The sequence below is a fragment of the Puma concolor genome, chromosome A2, assembly GCF_028749965.1.
Source record: "Puma concolor isolate L17-30 chromosome A2, mPumCon1.1.hap2, whole genome shotgun sequence".
Lineage (NCBI taxonomy): Eukaryota > Metazoa > Chordata > Mammalia > Carnivora > Felidae > Puma > Puma concolor.
The window spans coordinates 88,633,844-88,658,277 of record NC_141668.1 but is presented as its reverse complement, the minus strand read 5'-3'; the positions used below and the strand labels follow the sequence as shown (position 1 = coordinate 88,658,277).

Sequence of the window (24,434 nt, the reverse complement as noted above, 5' to 3'; positions counted from 1 at the left end):
AAGATATGAAATTAAATCAGAACTATTTACTAGGCGAGCAGTGTTTCATACATCATACACTCTCCTGGCTTCTTCCTACCCTTGCTTTTTTTGGCATTCATGAACTATGTCTGCAGAACCTTAGGGACACAGTTTGAGAAGCTCTACTCTAGTTGTTCAACAGGTTAAACACAACTCCGTATTCATCATACAAATGTCAGTCTTCCTGTCCATCTTGCATAGCTACCCATGCTATGAGAGCCTCTGTAGATTTGCAATCGTTGACTTGATCAGATAAAGAGAAAATTTTTACTTGAATATAGAACAGAAATAGAAAGTCACCATCACTAACACCATTCATTCGTAAGTGATGTTTACATTTTTAAAGAATTATTTTATGTAACAAATGAAAATAAGAACTTTGGCATTTACATGAGAGATCTTTTGGCTCCCAAAGAACTTACAAAGTGCTTTGTACTTAAGCAGAATGTTTTCATCAGTGAATTCTGCCATGTAACCATGGAAGTAAAATAGTGTTTGGAGAGCATAGAATATTTGTTTGGCCTTTTCTGTCAGAGTTGTTATAAATTCTGACTTCGCTGCAGGAAGAAAATAAATTTTAACTGCTAGGTTAAGTAGGGACATTAACACCCTTGAAAATGTATTAATTTTTAAAATATCTCCTGTCACCAGAATATTATGTAATTGTGTTGTTAAGATACAAAAAAAAAAAAAATATATGCCTCACCTTAAATTGAGATTTAATTGGAATCATTTTCCACTTGAAAAATTCACATAGCAAGTCAGAGCAGGGGTGATACTGAAATTTACTTATGAGTGTACTTTACCATGGAATCACCATAGGTAATTTGTCATGGAAAATTAGTCCATTTCATGAGAAATATACCAAGAAAGCCAGGAAAGCTGAAAATGGGTAATGGTCTACAGATGATCAACAAGTTTTAGGGAACAGAGGTTGGTTTAATTGTTGGGCTTTTTTTTTTTCAGGGAAGTCTTTAGTTAAGTGTAAAACATTACCTCCCTATTGCAACATTACTCACAGCAGAGAAAACATTGGAAATGCTCCAAGGAAAGTGTCCAGCACAAGACTGGCACTCAGCATGTGACAGCTGCTTATCATTATTAGAATTCAGAAGGAAGAATCTCTAAACAAAAATTAAAAAAGGTTACTTAATTAACTGGTAAAAATTTGATACTACAGTTACTGAATGGGAAATAAATGTAAGCAAACAGTTTCGTGGACCCGTCTTTGGATAAACTTGTACATAAGCACAAACTATTTGCTTCTTGCAGGAAATGAGAAAGCCAATTTCCAGAGATAGAAACTGAACAAGTTTTCAAATTCTGCATGATTCCCAAATAAGATGAGCCTTTGTATAAGGCCTTTTGTAAGAGAGAAGCAATTTGTCTTAAATGGCATCATACTTAATTACTTGAGAAAACTTTGAATGCTAGAGATTAGACTCAGATTTTGAGAGTTTATATAATTATTATTTAGAAAAAGTCTCATTCAAAATACTTTTTTTTTTTTTTTTAATTTTTTTTTTCAACGTTTATTTATTTTTGGGACAGAGAGAGACAGAGCATGAACGGGGGAGGAGCAGAGAGAGAGGGAGACACAGAATCGGAAACAGGCTCCAGGCTCTGAGCCATCAGCCCAGAGCCTGACGCGGGGCTCGAACTCACGGACCGCGAGATCGTGACCTGACTGAAGTCGGACGCTTAACCGACTGCGCCACCCAGGCGCCCCTCATTCAAAATACTTTGATAAACATATAGCATCATGCTATACACATAGTAGGCAAATAATAAATATTTCTATTAAAATAATAAACATAAATGTAATATCAAGTATTTTAAGAGGCTAAGACAAAAAAGCTACTTATTTTTAAATATGATTTTTTTGGAAGAATTTATATTCTGAGAGGTATAGTGTGGGTTTCCTTCTGAAAATCGCTAATAAAATAATGCAGATCTTTTTGAGATACCTTGTGATGTCTAGGAAGATGCTGATCACAAGTTAGCTAGATCATAGTTTTCGTTTTGGTTTACCCCTGGGACTTTAGGTGAGCAAAAGTGCAGAGACAGAATTGAATATGGACATGGGAAGAGCAGGCTGCTGACCTGACAGCAGTTGTCAAGGAGTAAAAGGAGCAAAGGAGAAGGAGCCAGGCTATGGGCTTGTGGAGGAAAAGAGAGACAGGAAAGAAATATTCCAGTTCAAGGAATAACAGCAGCATGAATCCATAGAATTTGTTACAGGGGATTTAAAGAAAGCTATCTGAAGTTCTTTTACGTCAGTCTATTTTATTTTTTTAAGTTTATTTATTTATTTTGAGAGAGCTCAAGCGAGAGCAGGGGAGGGGAAGAGAAAGAGGGAGAGAGAAAGAATCCCAAGCAGGCTCTGTACTGTCAGTGCAGAGCCTGATGTGAGGCTCAAACTGATGAACCGTGAGATCATGACCTGAGCTGAAATCAAGAGTCAGATGCTTAACTGAATGAGCCACCCAGGAGTCCCAATCTCAGTCTGTTTTAAATAGCATTGTTCAGGGGCGCCTGGGTGGCGCAGTCGGTTAAGCGTCCGACTTCAGCCAGGTCACGATCTCGCGGTCCGTGAGTTCGAGCCCCGCGTCAGGCTCTGGGCTGATGGCTCAGAGCCTGGAGCCTGTTTCCGATTCTGTGTCTCCCTCTCTCTCTGCCCCTCCCCCGTTCATGCTCTGTCTCTCTCTCTGTCCCAAAAATAAATAAACATTGAAAAAAAAAACCTTAAAAAAAAAATAAAAAAAAATAAATAGCATTGTTCAGGGGTGCCTGGGTGGCTCAGTCATTTAAGCGTCTGACTTCAGCTCAGGTCATGATCTCACAGTTTGTGGGTTTGAGCCCCGTGTCAGGCTCTGTGCTGACTGCTCAGAGCCTGCAGCCTGCTTCAGATTCTGTCTCTGGCTCTCTCTGCCCCTCCCCCACTTGTGCTCTGTCTCTCTGTCCCTAAAATAAACATTAAAAAAATTAAAATACATAAATAAATAAATAGCATTGTTCAAAATATGGTAGCTATTGGCTCATGGTGATTTTTTTTTTTTTTGTATTGACTTTTGACTCTATGAGCTGCATATCTATTTTATTTCAGTGGGCAGGTTTCCTTGCGTATTATAGCATGTGTTACAAATAGCATACATAAGCCTGCATGTGTATCATACATGTTCATCAGTGTGTGTATGTGTGCAAACACACACAAGGGGAACCTACCCATATACAGAGGACTACACTCATTTCCAGCTTGACCCAACATTAAGTAAAAATTGCCTGTCAGATTCATTTATAGCCATTCTAGTGTTAACACTTTGAAAGCCATTAGAAACAGAAGATTTTGGTTATTGCTAACTGGGATAACTTTTGGAAAATGTTTTTGAAAGAAACAAGCCTTGCGATCATTAATGTCTCTAAAATAAAGAGTAAGGATACCTGGGTGGCTCAGTCAGTTAAGTGTCTGACTTCGGCTCAGGTCACGATTTCACGATTCATGGGCTTCGAGCCCTGCATCAGGCTCTGTGCTGACAGCTCAGAGCCTGGAGCCTGCTTTGGATTCTGTGTCTCTCTCTCTTTTTGCCCCTTCTCTGCTCATGCTCTGTCCCTCTCTCTCTCAAAAGTAAATAATGAAAAAACAATTGTTAAATAAAGAGTAAAACCAGTCTCTGCTTAACTAAAGGTTTATAATCATAGCAAACTAGTACCCTAATGATTTAAAATGACCATACGTGATTACTCAGAGTTCAGCATTACACTGTTAACAAAGAACATTTTTGGTCTGTGGCCTAGTTCATAATTCTCTTGCTATATATATATATATATATATATATATATATACACACACACATACACACACACACACATAAACACACCGTATCCTACATCACAGCACTCCAACTTCACAAGGTGCTGTGTCCCAGAAGATGCAGTATCTGAGACTTCAATAGGTGACCCTCCTCCCTTCTCTGTGAAGTGACAGCCTAAGTCACAAGCAATGATTTATAGAATACCATTTACAGAATACAGTATTCGCTTATAAGACATGTAGTAATTTGGGGCATATGGGTAGCTCAGTCAGTTAAGCATTTGACTCTTGATTTCAGCTCAGGTTATGATCTCACAGTTTGTGACTTTGAGCCCCTTGTCAGGCTCTGTGCTGACAGTGCAGAGCCTGCTTGGCACTCTCTCTCTCTCCCAATCTCTCTGCCCCTCCCTTGCTCTCTCTCTCTCTCTCTCTCTCTCAAAATAAATAAATAATAAACATTAAAAAAAAGACATCTAGTTTCTCAACAAAATACTGTTGCTGACAGAAGCAAGAAAAAGCACATCTAAATCTAAAATAATCTAGAGAAAGTTGTGATTCCAGTGGGAATAAATCTCTGCCCTCTCCATAAGGCAGCAGCCCTGTGACCTCTGAAAATGACCTAGTTCTAGGGTGGGCAGGGTGGGGGGAATGCAGCTGTGCTGGTTCCTCCTTATCTCCAACTTTTCTTCTGTGAAAGTCTTTGCTCCATGTACACTTACTAGGTTATCTCATTGAGGCCCATGATTGCCTTACCATCTACATTCTCGTATTTCTAAATATAGACCTGCATTTCTGAACCCTAGATATCTTCTCCGTACATCATGCTCTCAAAATGCCATCCGCTGGGATGGATTATCGATCTCTGAGCTTAGAATGTTCAAAACTGCTGATCGCCACCCCTCACCCCATGCCAGCTACCAGACACGTTCTCCCTGCAGCCTTCCCCACCTCAGTGAACAGCAGCTCTGTCCCTCACAGTTGCTCAGGCCAAAGTCCTGTCATTTTCTGATCTTTTCACCATCCACCCTCCCACCCCCTCTCAACGCCCCCCCCACCCCCGCCCCCACCGATCTCTGGTCAGCAAATTCTGTCAGCTTTGCCTGCAGGACTTACTGCCCTGCAACCTCCGTGGTGCACATCTCTCTCCAAGATCATTGCAAACACTGTCAGATGACTGTTTGTGATTCAGTCGTATTCTCCACTTAACAACCAGAGTGGCCCTTTTCAAAGTGGGTGAGATCATGTACCTCCTCTAGTCAAAACCCTTAGGGCTTTTACCTATGTGGAGGAAAAGGCAGAATTCTTACCATGACTTTTAAGGTCTAGATGGTCTGGCAGCTGCCACACCACCCCAGCTCCCCAGCTCCTCTGATCTCATCTTCCAATCCCCCTCCGTCTTAGACTGTCTGCTTTTCCTACACTGGCCTCCTGGCGGACCCTAAAACAGGCCAAGCACCTTTGCACCTGATGCTCCTTTGGCCTGGATATCTTCTCCCAGCTATCTGTCTGGCTCATTCTCTCATATCTTTAAGACTGTTCAAATGTCACCTCTTCAGGGAGGTCTCCCCAGACTGCCTATGTAAAATAGAATCCTTCCTCTCATACTCCTTATATCCCTTATCCTGTTTAATTTTTATGGCATTTTAATATATTGTTTATTTATTCATCTCCTCTGATAAGATATAAACTCCCTGACTACAGGGTTTTGGTAACTGATGTATCTCTGACTTCCTAAAACACATGGTATACACTCAGTAAATGCTTTTTTTTTTTTTTAACGTTTATTTATTTTTGAGACAGAGAGAGACAGAGCATGAACGGGGGAGGGGCAGAGAGAGAGGGAGACACAGAACCGGAAGCAGGCTCCAGGCTCTGAGCCATCAGCCCAGAGCCCGACGAGGGGCTCGAACTCACGGACCGTGAGATCGTGACCTGAGCTGAAGTCGGATGCTTAACCGACTGAGCTACCCAGGCGCCCCAGTAAATGCTTTTTTGAATGAATTACACCTGAATCCACTTCAACATTTCTATCTCCACAAGGCTTTACTTTCCAAGACATTTCTGGCTTCTTTTTTTAGTTAGCATGAGCTGCTGTCGAAACTAGGTTTTCGTTAACTAATCAAATGAACTATTAGAAGCAAACACCTCTGCTCAAGCTAGCCCACAGAATCCAGAACTTCTGGTAAATATACCCATGTCAATAGATCCGGTCTCATCTGAAATTCTGTTTTTTGCTTCCTTAGTCAAGCAACCTCAAAATCTGTCCCCACATGTATTCCCCAGCTTTCTGCTGATAAAAATTCGCAAATTTGTATAAAGGCTTCTCCTCCAATTTGACATCATAATTTACATGAGAGTATGCCCTGGTTACAGGTCTGGAGAGGCTGAGGAGTGGGATGAAGGAGCCTCACGGAGAATAAGATCTCTTCCTTAGAAGAGAAAGCAACACTCTTGCAACAGGATGAGCCTCCTCAGTGTGGGGAGAGGGGCCACTTCAAGGAGCAAAGGTGGCTCATTCACATTTGGGAATTCAGGGGAGTGAGTTCTCCAAGTATACCCAATTTCCCTCATTTCTATTCTCACTTCCAACTCTTCCCAATCAGTAAACAAAAGAAACCTGGCATAAATACGATTCAGTAGACATTGCATTTTGGCAAGACACAGGATGAAATTAGTTGGGATTCAGCCAACTCTCTTGTCACCTCTGGGGAGAGGGAGGAGATTGCAATTAAAGGTGGTCTAGAAAGGGGTCTTTAGTCTCATTGTAATTTTTTTAAATTAAACCATTCATGAATTTGGTATGATTAAAATTAATTTCAAAATTATAATATGGTATAAGAAGTATGAAAAAAACACTTTTTTTTCTTTAGGAACACGGGTAGAACAATCACGGTCTGTTCTGGTACTGCCATGCGTGGTATGGACCCAGAGGCACAGTCCCAGAACCCCTTCTAAATTAGAGGTTTGCCAGCGTATGTATGTACCCAGTCTATAGTATATCTGATCCTCTCTTGCCAACTTTCCCCCTGGCTTCAACCACTTCTCACCTGTGTTCACAATCTCCCAAATCCTCAGATTTGACAGTATCTGCTCCTTCCCCAGTTATAACTCCAGCTTCCTCAGACTACAGCTCTCTTTGGTAACATATTTATGAACCACTTTGAATAACAACACTGTCACAAATTGGCTTTACATCCTAGCCAAACAGATTGATTTCAAGGTAGAACCCAGACAATTGTTGAATAATGTACATATAATAAGGAATATATAGGATGGTACAGGACCGAAGAAGAGGGGTACCAACCCCCTCCTAATGTTACCAGAACAGAATGCCCAAAAGAGATAACTATTTAGGAGAAGGGAGAGGAGGATGGGGAGAAGGTGATACATATATATGTTCTAGGTGCTTCATATGTTATCCTCTCAATAACTCTATTGGGCAGATTCTACTGTTATCCATTTAAAAATTTTGTTTATTAAATGTTTTTATTTATTTTTGAGAGAGAGAGAGAGAGAGAGAGAGAGAGAGAGAGAGAGAACAGTGGGGGAGGGGCAGAGAGAGAGGGAGATGCAGAATCTGAAGCAGGCTCCAGGCTCCAAGCTGTCAGCACAGAACTCAACACGGGGCTCGAACTCACCAACTGGGAGATCGTGACCTGAGCCGAGGTCAGATGCTTAACAATGGACTGAGCCACACAGGTGCCCCTACTGTTATCATTTTATAACTGAAAGAACCAAAGGACTGTGAGATTAAGTGACTGTGTTTGTGATCCCACAGCTTGCAGATGGTAGAGCTGAAATTCAAACCTAACAAGTCCAGCTTCTGAGTCCCTGCTCTAGATCACGAGCAGTAAGAAGACAAAACTCTGGTAGAGGATGGCCTTCTATCTAGACCAAGGGAACAGTATACACAGAATAATGAAAACTTCAGGGAATGTGGGGATTGTGCAAGAACAGGGGGTTTATTTGCTGGATTTATCATATAGGAAATGAGCAGTTGTTGGAAGGTTTTAAGCAGGGCAATAATATGATAACAACTGTATTTTTAAATAGTCTCTCTGACAGTGAAATGGAGGGTGGGTTGGAATAGATGGAAACTGGATGCATGGGTTACTCTGAGAAAGCATTTGCATTATCCAAAGGAGTTGATGAGGGCTGAGCCAGCAGGAATGTTAATGATGGAAAAAGATGGAGCTAAATGCTGCAAAACAAAACGGAAGCTTTTGTATTTCAAAGGTGTCAACAGTATGCTGGAGGGAAGTGAGATAATGGTCTTCCTGTTAATGAAATAGAACTCATTAAAGTCTTCAAAAAGAGTCAAAGGTAAAGTCTAGTTAGGTGAACATTATGCAACTTTTCAGACAAGAGTAAATATATAAATATTATTTTACTAACAATATTTAATGTTTCCATATTGCAGAAATAAATAGATGTGAAGATTAAATCTTTTATTTTATAGGGTGGTTAAAAGACATGAGACATAAACTTATTTATACATAAGAGAAAAGAAGAACTCTAAATAAAAGCTTATCATGATGACATTACCCATCACTTTTACTTTTAAAACCTTTCCCTGGGTAGCCACTCAAAAATAAGGACCAGCAAATTTTGTTACTAGAGTATCTTTTATACTTTGTATATTTAAGCTCTTTATTGGACAGATGTGTCATTCATTCATTTGAAGCGTTACTGCCTATAGGAAAAATCTGATTTTTCTTCTTAGCAATGAGTGGATCAGTTTCACTTGGAATATCTTTTTTTTTTAAGGACTTCTATTTTCACTTTATATTCTTTTTTTTTTTAAGGTTTATGTATTTTTGAGAGAGAGAGAGAGAGAGAGAGCACAAGCAGGGGAGGGGCAGAGACAGAAAGGGAGACACAGAATCCAAAGCAGGTTCCAGGCTCTGAGCTGTCAGCACAGAGCCCGACACAGGGCTTGAACTCACGGACCAGGAGATCATGACCTGAGCGGAAGTCGGAGGCTCAACCAACTGAGCCACCGAGGTGCCCCTCAGTTGGAATTTCTAAGGACTAGTTTTAGTCAACATTTTCAAAGAATGATAAAGTTTAGAAATAAAGTCTTATTAAGATAACAAATATTAGCCTTTAAAATGGAACCAATTTGTTAATAATCAATCCACATTTGTGAACATTAGCACATATTAGTGAATAAATATGTTAAAGCAAAACGCTCTTTCAGATATAATCTATTTCCATCAACATGTTAAAGATTAGCAAAGTATAAAATATATTTTATAAATGACATGAAATGATAAAGTATAAAATATATTTTATAAATGACATGAAATGATTTCAAGAAGGAATTTCTATGTCACAGAATTTTTTATTGGAAAAGTGTCATAAAAGTATAATAGAAAATAAAATTTGATCCTTTGAAATAAGTGGAAAGATAAAAGGCAGCTTTTGAGTATTTACATGGATTAATGGATTATTTGGCAAATCTTCTGAAATGATAATCTCATTCCCATTATATCAGTGGATACTCACTTTATGAGCTATTTTTCTTCAGAACTGTGTTTTGCGCAGAGTCCGTATATTTTCCTTTTTTCAGTGTGAGAAATAGAAGTTTGAGAAGATCAGATCCTGCTTCATGAGTCCATTTTTGATCATGGGAATTGACTTAAACTTATGCATATATCAACAATTACAGATAGTAAATGAAAATTCTCTTATGTGAAATAAATACATTGTATAAAATAAAAATCTTCTTAATCTTTTTTTAAAAAAACAAAAAAGAATAAAAGTGTAAATCAGTTACATTTACATCTGTTATACTATTGAGTAGATATGAAGCTTTTGAAATGTACCATGATATTTTGTATTTTGGCTGTCACAATTCTCTTTGCATTTCTCTTGCCTTAATACTTTAATAGTATTCATAATAACTTAATTTTCATCATGTGTACCTGAAAACTTTGTATGTCACGTATTTTTAAGAGTATCTTGCTTCTTTTTGGTTAGAATTTTCTATAAAGGGCAATATTTGAAAAAGTTACTTTGTTTCCTAAAGCTACTATCCTTCTTAATTATTTTCAAATTATGAGTAAAGTTGCATCTTTTTGAGTATATTTTGAGTTACTGTGGTAGAAACAAACTAGAAATTAAAGACTGAATACATTTCTATGACTCACATACAGTATAGTGTATTGTTTCAAATTTTATTCTAGGGTATATTTTAAATGTTCAACAGAATACCACTGTTCTCTCTGAAATGATCCCTTTTTTACTATGATTAAATTTAACACACTATTTTTTTAATAATCTTTAAAAAATGGTCTGCACTCCAGAATTAGTGAATTATAAAAGCTTCATATATTTTAGTTTGGTTAAAAAAAAATAAACACCTGTATTTAAATTTTCTGATAAAAATATAAGCAATACACCAGTTAGGGTTGAGATATACATAATATTTGAACTACTATTCTATATATATCAAAATACATATGTCTTATAAAACTTAGCTTTCTATGAAGTGAATCACTTAATGAAAATATTGCTTTGGATATAAATGCTTTGGCCCTCAGAGTAATCTAGTCTATAAATAAATGCTTCATTCCCCACCCACACCTACCCTTCCAAAAGAAAGCCTACCAGTAGTCATGCACAGTAATGAGCAATCTTAAATTAAAAACTGTTGTGCAATCAAAGCAAAGGAAGCTAATTTTTATAGTAAAGCAGTTTTAACCATCCACACCTAAAGAGTTATCAACTGTGAATTAATAACCTTTAAATCATGGTCTTTAAGGTTGAATTAATTTTCTGAATGCTTTTAGGAGTGACATTATGCTACCACCAAAATATTTTAAATGACAAATATTTTACATTTCACAAATAGTACATGAACAGGTTTAATTACATGTATTTCCCTTTGTCTGGGAGCTAAAATGCTGTAGGGTCTTCCTGACCCAAAAGAAATGCCATAAATTGAGAAGGTTTATCTCAGAATGAGGATTAAAGTATTTAGAGACATAAATAGCCAATAACTGACTATAGCCTGAAAAAAAGGTATTTAAGTCACAATCAAAATACAGATTACTTGTGTAAAAATCCAGCCTGCTAAATAAACAATGATTTCATAATTATAGCAAGTAACATAAGTAAATAGAAAATCTTTCAATTAATAGAAATTAAGGGAATCATAAATCTAATGTGTAATTCTCAACACTCCCAATTGCTTTGCAAATATTCATCTGTATAACAGTATAACAGCAACAAAAGACGCCTATAAAATGTGTGCTTTTTCCGCTTTATTTCAAATGCTGTGTAGCATAAGAACCTATTCCTAGAGATAAATTTTTAGTCATAGTAAAGGAGTATAAAACATATTCCAAAGTGCTCAAGGAATTAATTGCCGTATTAGGTAATAAATACCCAGAGGAATGAGTTTAGTGATTTATGGCTTAAAGTGCTTGGGTCTCATCATCATTTTAGCCTCTTTGAAGGAGGACTTGTAGCCACCAGGGTGTGCCTCAGTTATACCAGGCCAGGTGCCCCAGAAAATCCCATTACGGACACCTCTATATTTTTGGTGATAATATTTGCCATTTAAGTTTGCAGAAAGACATGCATCAAACCACCAGCCTGAACTGTAATAGAGCCCACAGTTCCCAGAGGGATACCGATCATTGTCTCTATCTGGGGTGGTGAAATACTTCAGATCATGGTTGTAATGTTTACTGAAATGTAAGGCATCTCCAGCTGTGCCGTTATAATTACCGATGTGCAAACGGTATTTGAGAAACTCGTTGGCCACGTAAAATTGATCATACAAGGCATAGAGTTTGACACCATTAAAGTCTTCAAGATCAATTCTTAGAATCATTTCTTTACTTTTGGTCAAAAGATGAATTTTATCGTTCCCCAGCCAAAATTCTCTTCTGAGGTTCCCAAAGCCTACTTTGTAGTCTTGCCATGTTCTGGTGAAGTTGGTACTTCCATCGAGACGTGCCTGCAGCACTGTCCAGCCTCCCCCCATGGTCTCCATGTCACAATAAACTTCGAAGCTACTGTTTTTGGGATCCGGTGTGACTCTGTAGGTCTCACTGCTTCTTTTGCCTATTGTGTAGTAGTCAGAGCAATCTTTATATATTAGATGTTGAACTGAAGGGGGAAGAAGAGAAAGACATTGGATTTTGTTACTAAATATGATGCATATGAAGAATTCTTTATATGTACAAAAGCAGTTTGATAATTTAGTCAGTGGTGTTCATGAAACCTTGTTCTGCAAAACTTACTTGAACCTGTTTAGCAAATGTTTATTAAAGCCTCAGAATAAGAACTTGGTGCTATAAAGCAGACAAGGCTCTCCAACATACTCTTGGTTGGTAATAATAGTAACAATGTTCACAAAAAACAACAACGAAGTCAATAAAATGGTTTTGGTAATTTAGTAATACTTAGTGAGTGCTACTTATGTGTTCTGGGCATTCTGCCAAAGACTTGATAACATTTTCACACCTAGTCTGCACGTTGACCTTATGATGTAGGTATTATTTCCAGTCTGCAGGTGAGGATACTTAGTTAGGGTCAAAGAGAACCAGTGGCTTGGTCAACTTCACAGAAGCATTAAGTGGTAAAGCCAAGACATGTACTGAGATCTGGCTGGCTGTAAAGCTTGTTCTTGTAACTACTGCATTCCTTGGTCATAAAGGTCAGATGCTTCCAACCCTTCTAGAACTGCATTCCATGTTTACAGAAGAAGCAGAGTTTCTATTTCCTTTCACCTAACGGGGCTGATATCCTCTTCTGCCAGAAAGTTTTATAGGATATGTTCCAAATTATGCATTAAAATTCTAATGTACAGACTTGATCATAAATTCATATTTATTTTACTTTCTTGACAACTAAATTAAGAAGCTCAAGTAAAAAAAGATTTTTTTCAATAATATACCAATATCCTTTTTTTAATGCTTCCACACATACGTTTGCAAACACTTTTCTCTTTCCAGTATTTTATTTAAATTCAAGTTAGTTAATGTATAGTGTAGTTTGGTTTCTGCAGAATTTAGTGAGTCATCGCTTACACACAACACCCAGTGCTCATCACAACATGTACCCTCCTTAATGCCCAGCACTCATTTAGCCCATCTCCCCACCTCCCCTCCAGCAACCCTCAGTTTGTTCTCTGCAGTTAAGAGAGAACTTATGGTTTGCCTCCCTCTCTCTTTTTGCCTTATATTTTTCCTTCCCTTCCCCTATGTTCATCTGTTGTTGCTTAAATTCTACATATAAGTGAGATCATATGGTATTTGTCTTTATTTGACTAACTTATTTCACTTAGCATCATACTCTCTATACCAACATTCTTATTCTGAATTTATTATCTGGAACGTATTTAGCCAGTGTTTCACATGTTTGGTTTCTAGAAAAGAACAACAGGTGGTTATGTTCAGGATGGTTCTGTAGGAATCAAATACAGGTATTTACTCTTAGATAATTTTTATAAGGATTTGGGCCAGATAAAGTAAGTTACTACTCAAATCAAAACAAAATCTGTTCATGTGTATTTAGAACTCAAAGTATTTCAACATTTCCCCTAAACTCTTAGTATAAAAATAGACGGTAGAATTTTGTTCATATCATTACAAGCTGCCATGCAGCAGCAAATCTAGTGTGCACCCAGGGATGTCACCTAAGATGTGAACTTCTGCCTTGCCATTCAGGGTATGTTCAGATACGGGCTGACAGGAGTATTAGCAACAGTGGTTCTTGAAAGCCCCACCTTCAGATCCCTAGCAGATTCCTTGGGGATGGAGCACACATGAGGTGCTTGTTCCAAATGAATGTGATCTCCATCCAGGCACCACATCCCTTCAACCTTACATGCATGGTAAGTGGAGGTCCTAATGCAGAGATGGCTTTCCAAAGTGTAACAAGACCATCAGCAGCAGTGAATCAGGTGGAAAGCCAGCACTTGGAGGAACCAGTGCCACAGCTAGAAGTTTGTGGGCACAGTAGGTAACTAAGTTTGTGGTCTTCTGTCATGCCAAAACTCTCCCCTTAAAATGTTTTTGTGCCACTCAAAGCAAAAAGTTTTGCACACACATGAAGCCATATAGCTGCTTTTATTCCATTTATAAAATCTCCTGTTTTCACTAGATATTTGGGATTATGATTGGCAGATAAATTAAAATCTTGCAGAGATTTCCTGTGGCCACATGAGAGGAGCAGTCAGCCAACCACAGGAAACTGACTTCCAATGAACAAAGCACAGCTGGAAATACTGCCTTATCTGTGTTGTCTTCAAACACTTCAATGAGGAGAAAGATAAGTGAAATGCAGTAAAATATTAAGAAATAATATCGCTCTACTTTGGCTTGTGTGTAGCTCTGGCATTAACAAACAAGATCTTTGAAATTGAAAGTGCTTTCTAATGGATACAGAATTATGATTTTTGTAATTAAGTCTTGTTTCTGTGGTCACATTTGCAAAGATATTAGTTTTTCCTGTACTACCTTGATGAATAAAAGGCTTAATTTCTTTCATCTGTCCTTTGTCTAACTTCTTTGCAAAAGTTAATGATTATAGATCCTGTCTAGCTATATAATATTCATGAACAGATGGTAAGAAGACATTATACATACCTGGACGTGACTGTATTTCTTCTTGATTGGGACACTTAGATGAACACTTGCCATCCAAACTATTGACTACAAATGTTAGATTTGCCACTTTGCTGTCAACATAATTTTCTATGTTGTTCATATTTACAAGGTTGAGCTTCTCCAGGCGACCCTGAAGCACATCGATCTCCTCCTTTGCATTCTTTAGGTCAGAGGACAGCTTGTTAACCTCACTCTCTAATTCTCGAACTCTGTTGTCATCGGCTTCTCCTAGCGCTCCTGGGCTAGGTAACAGCCGTCCATTTCTGCCCGGGTCTCGGCTGTCGTCAGCTTGCAGTTTGCAGTCTTGGCAAGATTTCTTGAGGCTATTTACCATTTCCTTGAGGTTCTGGACTTCCTTGAACACCTCCTCGATCCTGCCGAACTGCTTCGGGAGCTGAATGGTTAGTGGCGGCAGGCTCACCTGGTAGGGGCATTCGCTCCCCTCCTCGCATTTCCCTCTGCTTTCTAGTCTCACCGGGCAGGTATCCTTGGCCATTTCATCTTTAACTTCCTCCGTTTCATTGTTCGCCACAACCAAAACGCCATAAGCCGCAAGGACAGCCGAGCTCAGCCCCCACCAGTTGGCTAGCTTCATCGTTGCTCGGCGGCGGTGGCCCTCACCCCAGCAGGGACGCGTGCGGGCCGGCGCTGTTTTAATAGCCGCAGCTGCCTGCCTGAGTCAGGTTTTCTGTGTTCTCAGAAAAGGGCGGGAGCGCTTGCATCACCAGTTTCAGAATCACAGAGGAAGAGGAGACCGTCCTCTTTTACACGCAGCTTGCCAAAACCTGTTATTTATTCTCAAAATAATACGCATCAGAATTACTGTGGTTGCCTGGGTGTACAGATTCCTCAAGTTTCACTTTTACCATTTAGTTTATGAAGCACCAGAAAAATCTTGGATTTCAAAATAATTATGCTTGAAATAAATTGTACTTAACGCCCCTGGAAAAACTAGCTTTTAAAGATAAAAAAAATTAATGTGCTAGTTACCCAGACTGAAGAACAGAAAGTTTACAAAAATGGAAATGGTCTTTTTTTCCTTTGTAGAATGGGGTGAGTCATCGGGGATTCTGTATATTCTTCATGTTGGAGTTTCAGGTGAAATGCTAAGCACTTAAATTTTTTTGTTAATATGGCAAAAAGTGCAGCTTTCAGACTCATGCCATGCACTTTTGTTTCATCTATTCGAAAAACAGAAGAAAACTGGTAGAAAGGGGTTACTTTCTATTCCTTTGGCCGTAGCCTAGCGTAGTAGAAATGTCTACATGACAAAAGGTACATCATTGCCTTTCATCAAAACCAGCAGCCTCCTGCTTTCCTTCACCACGTTTGTGATTATATTCTACAGTTGCCCACGTGTGAATCTTTGAACTTTTCTTGGCTCTGTTCAGATTCTCCCTCTGTCCCCGGCATCTCTGCCTCCTCTTCCCACTGACAACCATGCCTCTGTGCTCTCTTCCTCCCACGGTGGGTTCCTCCACCTGGTCTCTATGCCACTTGCTCTAGCACTGCCCTGCCCACTTGTCAGACTTATGCCTTTTCAGACTTTCCTTGGTTTAAACCTTTTATCAATTTTCAACCTTTTCTCCTCAGAGGCTGAGAGGCAGGAAAGAGGGAACAGTTTCAATGGGAGAAACCACCTCCTTTTTAGATGTTTTGCATACTGGCATCTCATATAAGGTTTCTTACTTTAAAAAGGATATTTTTTGCTTTAAAAATAATTTCAAAAATAACTGACATGGATAAAAATCTAGATTCTTTATTGTGTTTTAAGGTACTCTGTAATCCATCTCATAGTTATTTCCTTAATTTGATTTCCTATGACTTTTCTATATATCCCCTTCATTCCAGCCAGATACCCTAGTCACCCTAACTCTTTATGTTCTGTAAGTGTGTCAGGCTCACTTTACACTTTGGCGATTGTGTTTATTCCTGAATACTTGGAAGACATGGATTCTAGCCCTGGATCTACCTGCTCTTGAATATACAGATCATTAACTTCACTGAGATTTGGTTCCTGTGCTGTGAAGGAGATATTTGGCTATTATTCCCTTGTACAAGAATGATAGTTATAAAAACTTTGAGTGAAATGTTAAGGGAAAAGAATGCATTTAAGCATAACATTCTTTCCAGACAAATTTATCAAACACGTTTTATACACCTTATGCCTCATTTTTCCCCATCTTCTTCCAGGTTTTTAAAAAAATTAAGTTTGTTTTCTCTTCATTCCATTCAACATAGTCAAACCAATTTAGGCAAAATTTTTTTAACCTTCTAAGAACATCTAATTAATCTCTTAATTTCATTTTTCTCTCCTCACCCACTTTTAAGCTCTGACACTCCCATGTTGTGAGGGGAGAAATAAATGAATGAATAGATAATTTTAAAAGAAAGAGTATAATGATAATATAGATAATATATAAAAATATTTTATAAATTAGAAATATATAGGAATAATATTTAGTTTAAGGTACATTATTTTTTATAAATGCCCTTATCTGGTTAGGGATACAATCGATATATTTAGCCAATTACTTATTAAGGATCTTCTATATATTCAGTGCTCTACTAGATTGTATATAAAATGCATGCCATGGCCTCATCCATTTAATCATTTATTCATTCATCCACCACCCACCCATTCATCCAACTATTCATTCATCCCTCCATCCATCCCTCCCTCCATCCCTTGCTCCATCCATTCATCCCTCCATCCATCCCTCCATCCTTCCCTCCATCCCTCCATCATATTAACTGAGCATCCTCTACATGCAAGACACCAATTGAGGCACTTAGACTATGCTAGTGATCAAATCAAACAAAAATTCCTTTTTCCTTCTTAGGTAGGGGTGTTGAGGAGCTTGTATTTTCTTCATGTTGGACTTTGAAGTAAATTATAAGCACTTTTAAAAGTTTCTGGGAGGCCTGAACGGCCCAGTTGGTTAAGCGTCCAACTCTTGATTTCTGCTCAGGTCATGATCTCATGCTTCGTAAGATCAAGCCCCACATTGGGCTCTGCACTGACAGCATGGAGCTTGCTTGAGATTGTCTCTCTCCCTCTCTCTCTCCCCCTCCCCTGCTCACACACTTGCATGTTCTCTCTCTCTCTCTTTCTCTCAGAATAAATAAACTTTCAAAAAAAAAGTTTCTGAATCTAATAAAAGTGCAGCTTTCTGACTCTTGCAGTGGGCTTTTGTTTCATCTGTTTGAATTGGAGATTTGCTTTTCAAGCATCGCTGCTGATTCTTGGGCCCTGCGCCCCACCCCCACCCCAGCCAAGCGCCAGTGGCACATTCCACCTAAAAAGCTTGGACCTTCTGTGGGAACTGGCTCCTTCAGGACCCGTAAAAAAATTCCCCAAATAGAGGTACTGATTTACTGATCAGTTCTCATTGACACTGGCAGGTGATCCTCTGCGTTCTCAGTTTAAAACATCACTGGTCACTTACTGCAGGAAGACACTAGGTGACTACAACATGACAGAGGTTCAACCTGCCTAGTAAGTCTATAACCCATGGGGCCAGAGAGTATGCGCTACAATTATGCGAGAACGTTCACTAATACTATCTCGCTGCCTCCTCCCATCTCTGCAGTTACTAAGTGCACTTGCAGATGAGCAAAGAAAGGACTCAAAGCCTGTTTTATAGTTTTTAAGAACCTGGAGCTTACTCCAAAGTTCATGTGTTTTCTCCTATGCCACACTGCCATGTAGGGGGAAAGAATAACACTGGGAGGTACATTAGTACCATGTTGTGGGAACCTGGTGCTTCATCACTGCTTAGATCAATGGGGAGCCACTGAAGGTTTCTGAGCAAGGGAATACTGTAATGAGTTAAGTACTTTAGACAAATTAATCTATCAGTGAAATACTCCATGCACTGGAAAGGGAAAGTTTAGGCAAGGAGAGCAGTTTAGAGGCCATTTTTATAGTTCAAGCCATTGTTTCCCAAAGTGTGTTTTCTGGAATACACTAAGTGAATAACTAGATGTTGATGAATGTAATATGAAAATAGAGCCCCAGGACAAGCGGTTCTGAGAAATATCAGTCATACACTAAAGTGTATTATGGCTGGTCAAGAGAAAAGTGATGTATGCTGCATTTGTCAAATGTTAGTTAACAGTAGGAACCTTACCCCCCACCCCAGGTCCATTCTTAGGAATGAATCTTCGACTAGAAACCAGTAGGAAATGGGAGTTCTAGATGAGAGGTATTAGTGTGATGGCAGGAGGGGTGGTCAAGGCATTGCAGACATTATTTCCAAGCAGTGATAGAAGCCATGAGAGCTTATAACTGATCAGAAGTGGGGGGGAGAAGGAGAACTATGAAATACGACTCTGGTTGAAGTTAAGTAATGTGGCAATGACAACTGGAAGGGAGCAGTAGATTGGGGAGAGTGTAGAAGTATTACTTCTGTTTGGAATACATTGACAAGACATTAATTAGAGACATCTACCAAGCAGTTGGACATCTAGGTATGAAATCATCACAGAATAAATGTGGGTATCAGTTTGAAACCACAGATACCGAAAGGATGGTCAAAGAAACAGGACAGGAACCAGAAGAGTGCGGTGTCGTGAAGACCAGGAGAGAGGCTTTCAAGAAGGCAGCTAGCTATCAGATAATCAAAAGCTTGAAAAACTTTTGTCCAATCCTATGGAATTCCCACCATCTGACCTTGACCTTTTGCCTCCTCCCTTTTACTGGAAAGTGTTCCTGGATTTTCTCATGCCCAGTCTGCCCCGACTCGAATATCACCTCTCATTCTCCACAGCAGCATCAGAATCTTCCCTCCAACCCCACATCTGTCCTCAACCCAGAACTGACAGATGATGCCCATTTAGAGATTTGTTTTTCAAATCTAAACAAATTATTTAGCACCGACATATGGTGGGGTTTCTATTCAGACTTCTTTAGTGTTGTCTTATTCAAAGTATATTCAAGGGAGGATCTGCATTTACTGTATTTGGATCAGATTTCAAAAGTAAATTTCCATTTCCTATAATACGGTTTTTTTTAAGGGAACACTTTGATTCTATTTGTACCAAAGGAATATAATGACAATCATTATTTATAGCATTGAGATATTTTCACTGATACTACATGTATTAACATATTTGTAGTTTCTTATGTATTAAATTCAAGAGCCTTTGATTATTCTTTAGGGAATACATGTTTTTATGATAAGAAATGTTTAAACATTCACTTTTGAAAGTACTTGATTTGAAATGTCAACAGTAAATAATGTTTATTTTAATATTCTTTTGGGGTCTTAGTCCTTGTTCATTATAAATTTCACAGAACTTTAAAACAAAGCCCTAATTTCAGCAACCCATAGAGAGATCAAGAATTGCCTGATTTTGGTTAAAACTAGAAGAGTTGATAGTTTCTTTGGTCTGTCTTGCAAGTACCTCACTAGCATAGATGCAGACTAGAAATCCCTCTAGTATGGACCTACCGTGAAAGATCCATTATGTGAATTCTTAAGGGTTCTGGTTCAAAAGAAATATAGGGCATAAACAAACAAGGGTCCACTCTTTATAAGACTACAGAATATATACAGTTATCTTATGTGCTAATGGCCCAGATCTTCAGTGGGGTATTCAGGGCTCCTCGGGCTAGAATTTTATGAAACTATAATATTCCATGGAAGTTTTGAGATATCCATCAGTTGTCATCTATCAACAGTATCTCTTTTTACCATATACCACCCACCAAGCCAGGGATCATAAAGGATTGAAGAGATCCATGGGGCATGACATCTAATTTTGCTGTCATCTAATTTCCAGACACTTAGGAAACTTCATATAACCAATGTTGGAGAAACAAAATCTATTTATTTTTATTTCTATATTGAAAATACATCTTGTTTCTCTTCATATTCCTGAAACAAAACAAACAATAAAAGCATGGTAAAGAAATCATGAAAATCAAATTATGTCTCCCTCCTTCCCCAGTTGTGGCTTTCTGCATCTTCTCTTTGTCTCCCATTATTTCTGGTAGTTATGTCCTACAAAGTCACTGTTCCCAGGGGACATACTAGGTTAGGTTTCTGTGAACCTCTAGTCATGGTACTTTTGTCAAGCCATCAATACGTAACCTTTTTTTAAACATGTTTCTGTTTAAAAACATCTTTTTTCATATTGTTGATTCATTAACATGGAACTCATGACCAACAGAACTATAATTCACACCTGAAGGAATCTTATCTAACACATGTATTTTCTCCGTAAGACATATCACAACCTTCTTGTACTTAAGAACACTAGGCAGCACTTCAGCACTAAGCTTAGGAGCACAAAAGTGTGAAAAAACATGACACTTAGGGGTGGGTGCCTGGGTGGCTCACTTAAGCATCCAACTTTGGCTCAGGTCATGATCTCGCCATCTGTGAGTTCGAGCCCCACATCGGGCTCTGGGCTGACAGCTCAGAGCCTGGAGCCTGCTTTGGATTCTGTGTGTGCATGTGTGTGTGTGTGTGTGTGTGAAAAAATAAACATTAAAAAAAAATAAAAAACGAAAACAAGAAACAAAACAAAAGGTGACACTTAGACCACCGAAAGGATTCTGTTTACACCATGAGAGCTGAAGCAAGACAGCAGAGCTTCATCATTCTAGGGATGTCTGCAAATGATCCCCAAAAGCCACATGTATTATCTGGGGGTTACAAACAAATTTTGATGAGTAGGTGAATTTGCAAATACACTATCAACGAATAATGAGGACTGACTGTATACTGCTACAAAATCCAGAGCTTTAAATCCTTGGAAATGTCTGTACATTCATTCTAAGCTAAGAAGGTTAATTTGGTATTACCTGTTTCAGGTATTACCTTGCTTCCCTTGGGTTATTGTTTTTTGTCTTTATTTGGCATTTAAAAATAATATTTAAATTTTTATATAACATATTACATGTATAAACATACATCACATGTATGTGTTGTGTTTTATATATATATATCATGTTATTAGATAATGTATATAAGTTGAATCATAAAATTTAGTTTAAAGATTTATTTTATTTAGTTTTTAATGTTTTTATTTGTTTTTGAGAGAGAGAGACACCACAAACAGAGGAGGGGCAGAGAGAGACAGAGACACAGAATTCGAAGCAGGCTCCAGGTTCTGAGCTGTCAGCACAGAGCCTGATGTGGGGCACGAACTCATGAGTTGCAAGATTGTGACCTGAGCTCAAGACAGATGCTTAACTGGCTAAGCCACCTAGGCGCCCCAAGGATTTAGTTTAATATTTTAGTTCATTCATCAGAATAGTGTGCATCTTAAATAATTAAATCATTATGGGAAAATGAAGATATTAAACTAATTCCACACTAACTGAATAATTTCATGCTGAATACATGTCTTTTAAATGTCTACCTTTACTCTGAGACTCATTTTTGAAAGAACTCAAGTTTATCTGATGAAATATATGACAACACATGAACTCTCTCAATAAAGGTTAACTTAAAGGTGTCTTGTATGGTGCTGGTAAGTAAAGAAAATTTATGAAATGGATTAAAGGTTGTATATAGTACATATTGAAACACTGACAGTTCATCCAAGTCCTTTGGAAATCTTTTTATGCATTTACAATATAGCATTCTAAGGTACAGCATTATGTTATTTAGTTTATTTCTTTTTCTGCTTCTAGTTTGATGATATCTGTGATTTGAGTCATTTCCTGTTCTTTTCAGTGAAAATCTTTCAGGGTAGAAGAAACTACTTCTAGATCATTATCAACAGATGTAAAATTGCTTGTCCCTTATTTTGTTTATTTTTAAGTATCCACTATTATTTATCACAGCTTTCCTTTGCTTGTGTATTTAATACAAAGTTGTTTTGACTATGTTTGTATGTACAAAAGATAGGCATGTGTTTTGACAACTGATACAAAGTTTAGCTGCAACAATTGCTTATACACAAAAAGATGAAAAAACAGGCATAAAAGTTGTCAATCACATATAAATTTAAACTAAATTTTCATTCATTACTGTGATCATCTCAAAAATAGCATGTCATGATACAGTGAAAAGAACCTTAGGATGGTAGTTATGGAACTCGTGTTCTTAGGGAGGAAGCTTCTGCTTTCTTGCCACTTAAGTGGGCTTTCATTTCCAAGTCTGTAATATGAGAAAGTCAAGTTAGGGATCACTAAGGCCCTTTTCAGCTGTAATAGTTTATGATTCTAAATGTTGTTCATCAGAAGCCATATAATAGGAAAGCAAATCATTAAAGTATAAACCTAAGTACAGAGCATCCTTTAATTAAATCACTAATTACGATGGAAAACTATGAAGATCTGTTTCATTTTAGCTATTCATCCAATGAATACTTATTTTGCATTTATGGAACCATGCTCTCTACTGGACCCTAGGGATAATAAGGGTGAAAAAACAGACACTTCCTTAGTTGGTGGAGCTTTAACCTGAAGAATATGTTCCAAGCCAGAGCCAGCCTTGGACAGAGGCAATGTGTTTGGCCTTAGAACATACTTGCCTTTTCTGAATCCCCCCCCCCCCCAATCCCTCTCACTATGCCATAGCACTGGCCTCTCCTTTTGCTACTCCTGAGATGGCCATTTTTTAAGTCATTTTTTCCAAATTAGACCACAAAGGTTGTATAGTGTCTGTAAATAACCACTGCTACCTTGGATATATGCTGTCTAGGTAGAGAAAAGAGCTTCCTGTTTGTCCCCTTTATTAGGCTTATTTCTTTGCTTTTTAACCCATCTCCCTAACTACCACCGCTCCAAAATCTTCTGTGTACAAAGCAGAAAAAGTGTTTAGAACAAAGGGGGTTTTAGAAAGAAAACCATACCCCATACAAATAGCACATGTAGCTTCCCTAGGTCTAAAACTTATTTAATGACCGTAGGGTTTATCAATTCAATAAATTATAAATTCTGCAGAATGCACAGAATAGATATAACCGTAGCACTGAAAATATAAAAGCACAAGAGGTAAATATATTAAAACTTTCTGCTTTTTACATTTGCTCCTCTCCTATTTTTTCCCCTCCTTTTTATATCTTTGCTTCTGTAGTGTGAAGCAGTGGGGGTAAGAAGAGGGAAACAGCATATGGATTGGGGGATTTGACTTTTCTCCTTTCTAGGGCAGGCACCAGAAGAGGAACCTGGCCTGACTTGGAGAATCTTGGCCAAGTTTAAGTTGCTCTTCCTCCCTGCTCCACAAATAGCTAACATCTGCTGCTTATTATGTGCTCATCTTCTATAATTTTCCCCTCTAATTCCCACCCAAACATAGAAGACAGAAATATAGTGTCGTGGAATAAAGTGGAGCTCTGAGAGATGGAGGTGGTGGGATAAAGATGACAGAGACAAAGAAACAGAAAAAAAGACTAGAGTGGGGGATGAAGAGAGAGAAATTGCATCATGGTGGGATCTTTTGTTTAATGTATCACAATATTTCGTTCAATGAAGATTATTAAATCCACATGTAAAGCTAATTTTACAGGATTTTCCTTTCTGGAGTGGATACTGAGAGAACAAATAGGATACGGTTGGAATCAGAGCATTAGGGCCTCATGATTGAACACCTCCTCCATCATTTTGACAGTGGGCAGGCGTGTCAGTAGTTGCTCCAGATAACATTGTTATGATGCCCATCCGCAAAGTTAAATAAACTTTTAAGACATACGAGTTCCAAACAGCTTAACCTAACAAACAGTGTGAGCTTTTAGTCAGCATATCCAACTTCCAAATGTTTAAAGGAGTTTTGTTGTGGAAGTGTTTGCTTTCATAACAACTTAATTCCTTGTAATTTCTTGAGTTTTTCCTATTTTGGAACACCTGTACTACAGCAAATAGCAAAATAGCATTGTCAGGGGGAAGGTGCATATACTAAATATATACTCCAGCAATTGATATAGAATATTTAGAACAAATAATGTTTAGTGTTTACTAGAGGAACTTTAATATTAAACTGCTGTTGCAAGCTTTTCACCGTGCCACAAAACCTCAG

General features: G+C 38.2%; 2 protein-coding genes across 4 annotated transcripts in view; one reads left to right on the top strand and one right to left on the bottom strand.

The window, feature by feature from the left end:
* The window catches only part of CCDC146 (coiled-coil domain containing 146), a 116,712-nt gene that overhangs the window by 27,428 nt on the left and 64,850 nt on the right, over positions 1-24,434 (top strand). The gene's annotated exons all lie outside the window — the stretch shown is intronic.
* Positions 8,266-15,201, bottom strand: FGL2 (fibrinogen like 2). Its single transcript, XM_025929260.2, has 2 exons — positions 14,437-15,201; positions 8,266-11,953 (listed from the first exon to the last, which is right to left on the bottom strand). The coding sequence occupies exons 1-2, from the start codon at positions 15,050-15,052 to the stop codon at positions 11,247-11,249; spliced, it is 1,323 nt and encodes a 440-aa protein (XP_025785045.1). The 5' UTR covers positions 15,053-15,201; the 3' UTR covers positions 8,266-11,246.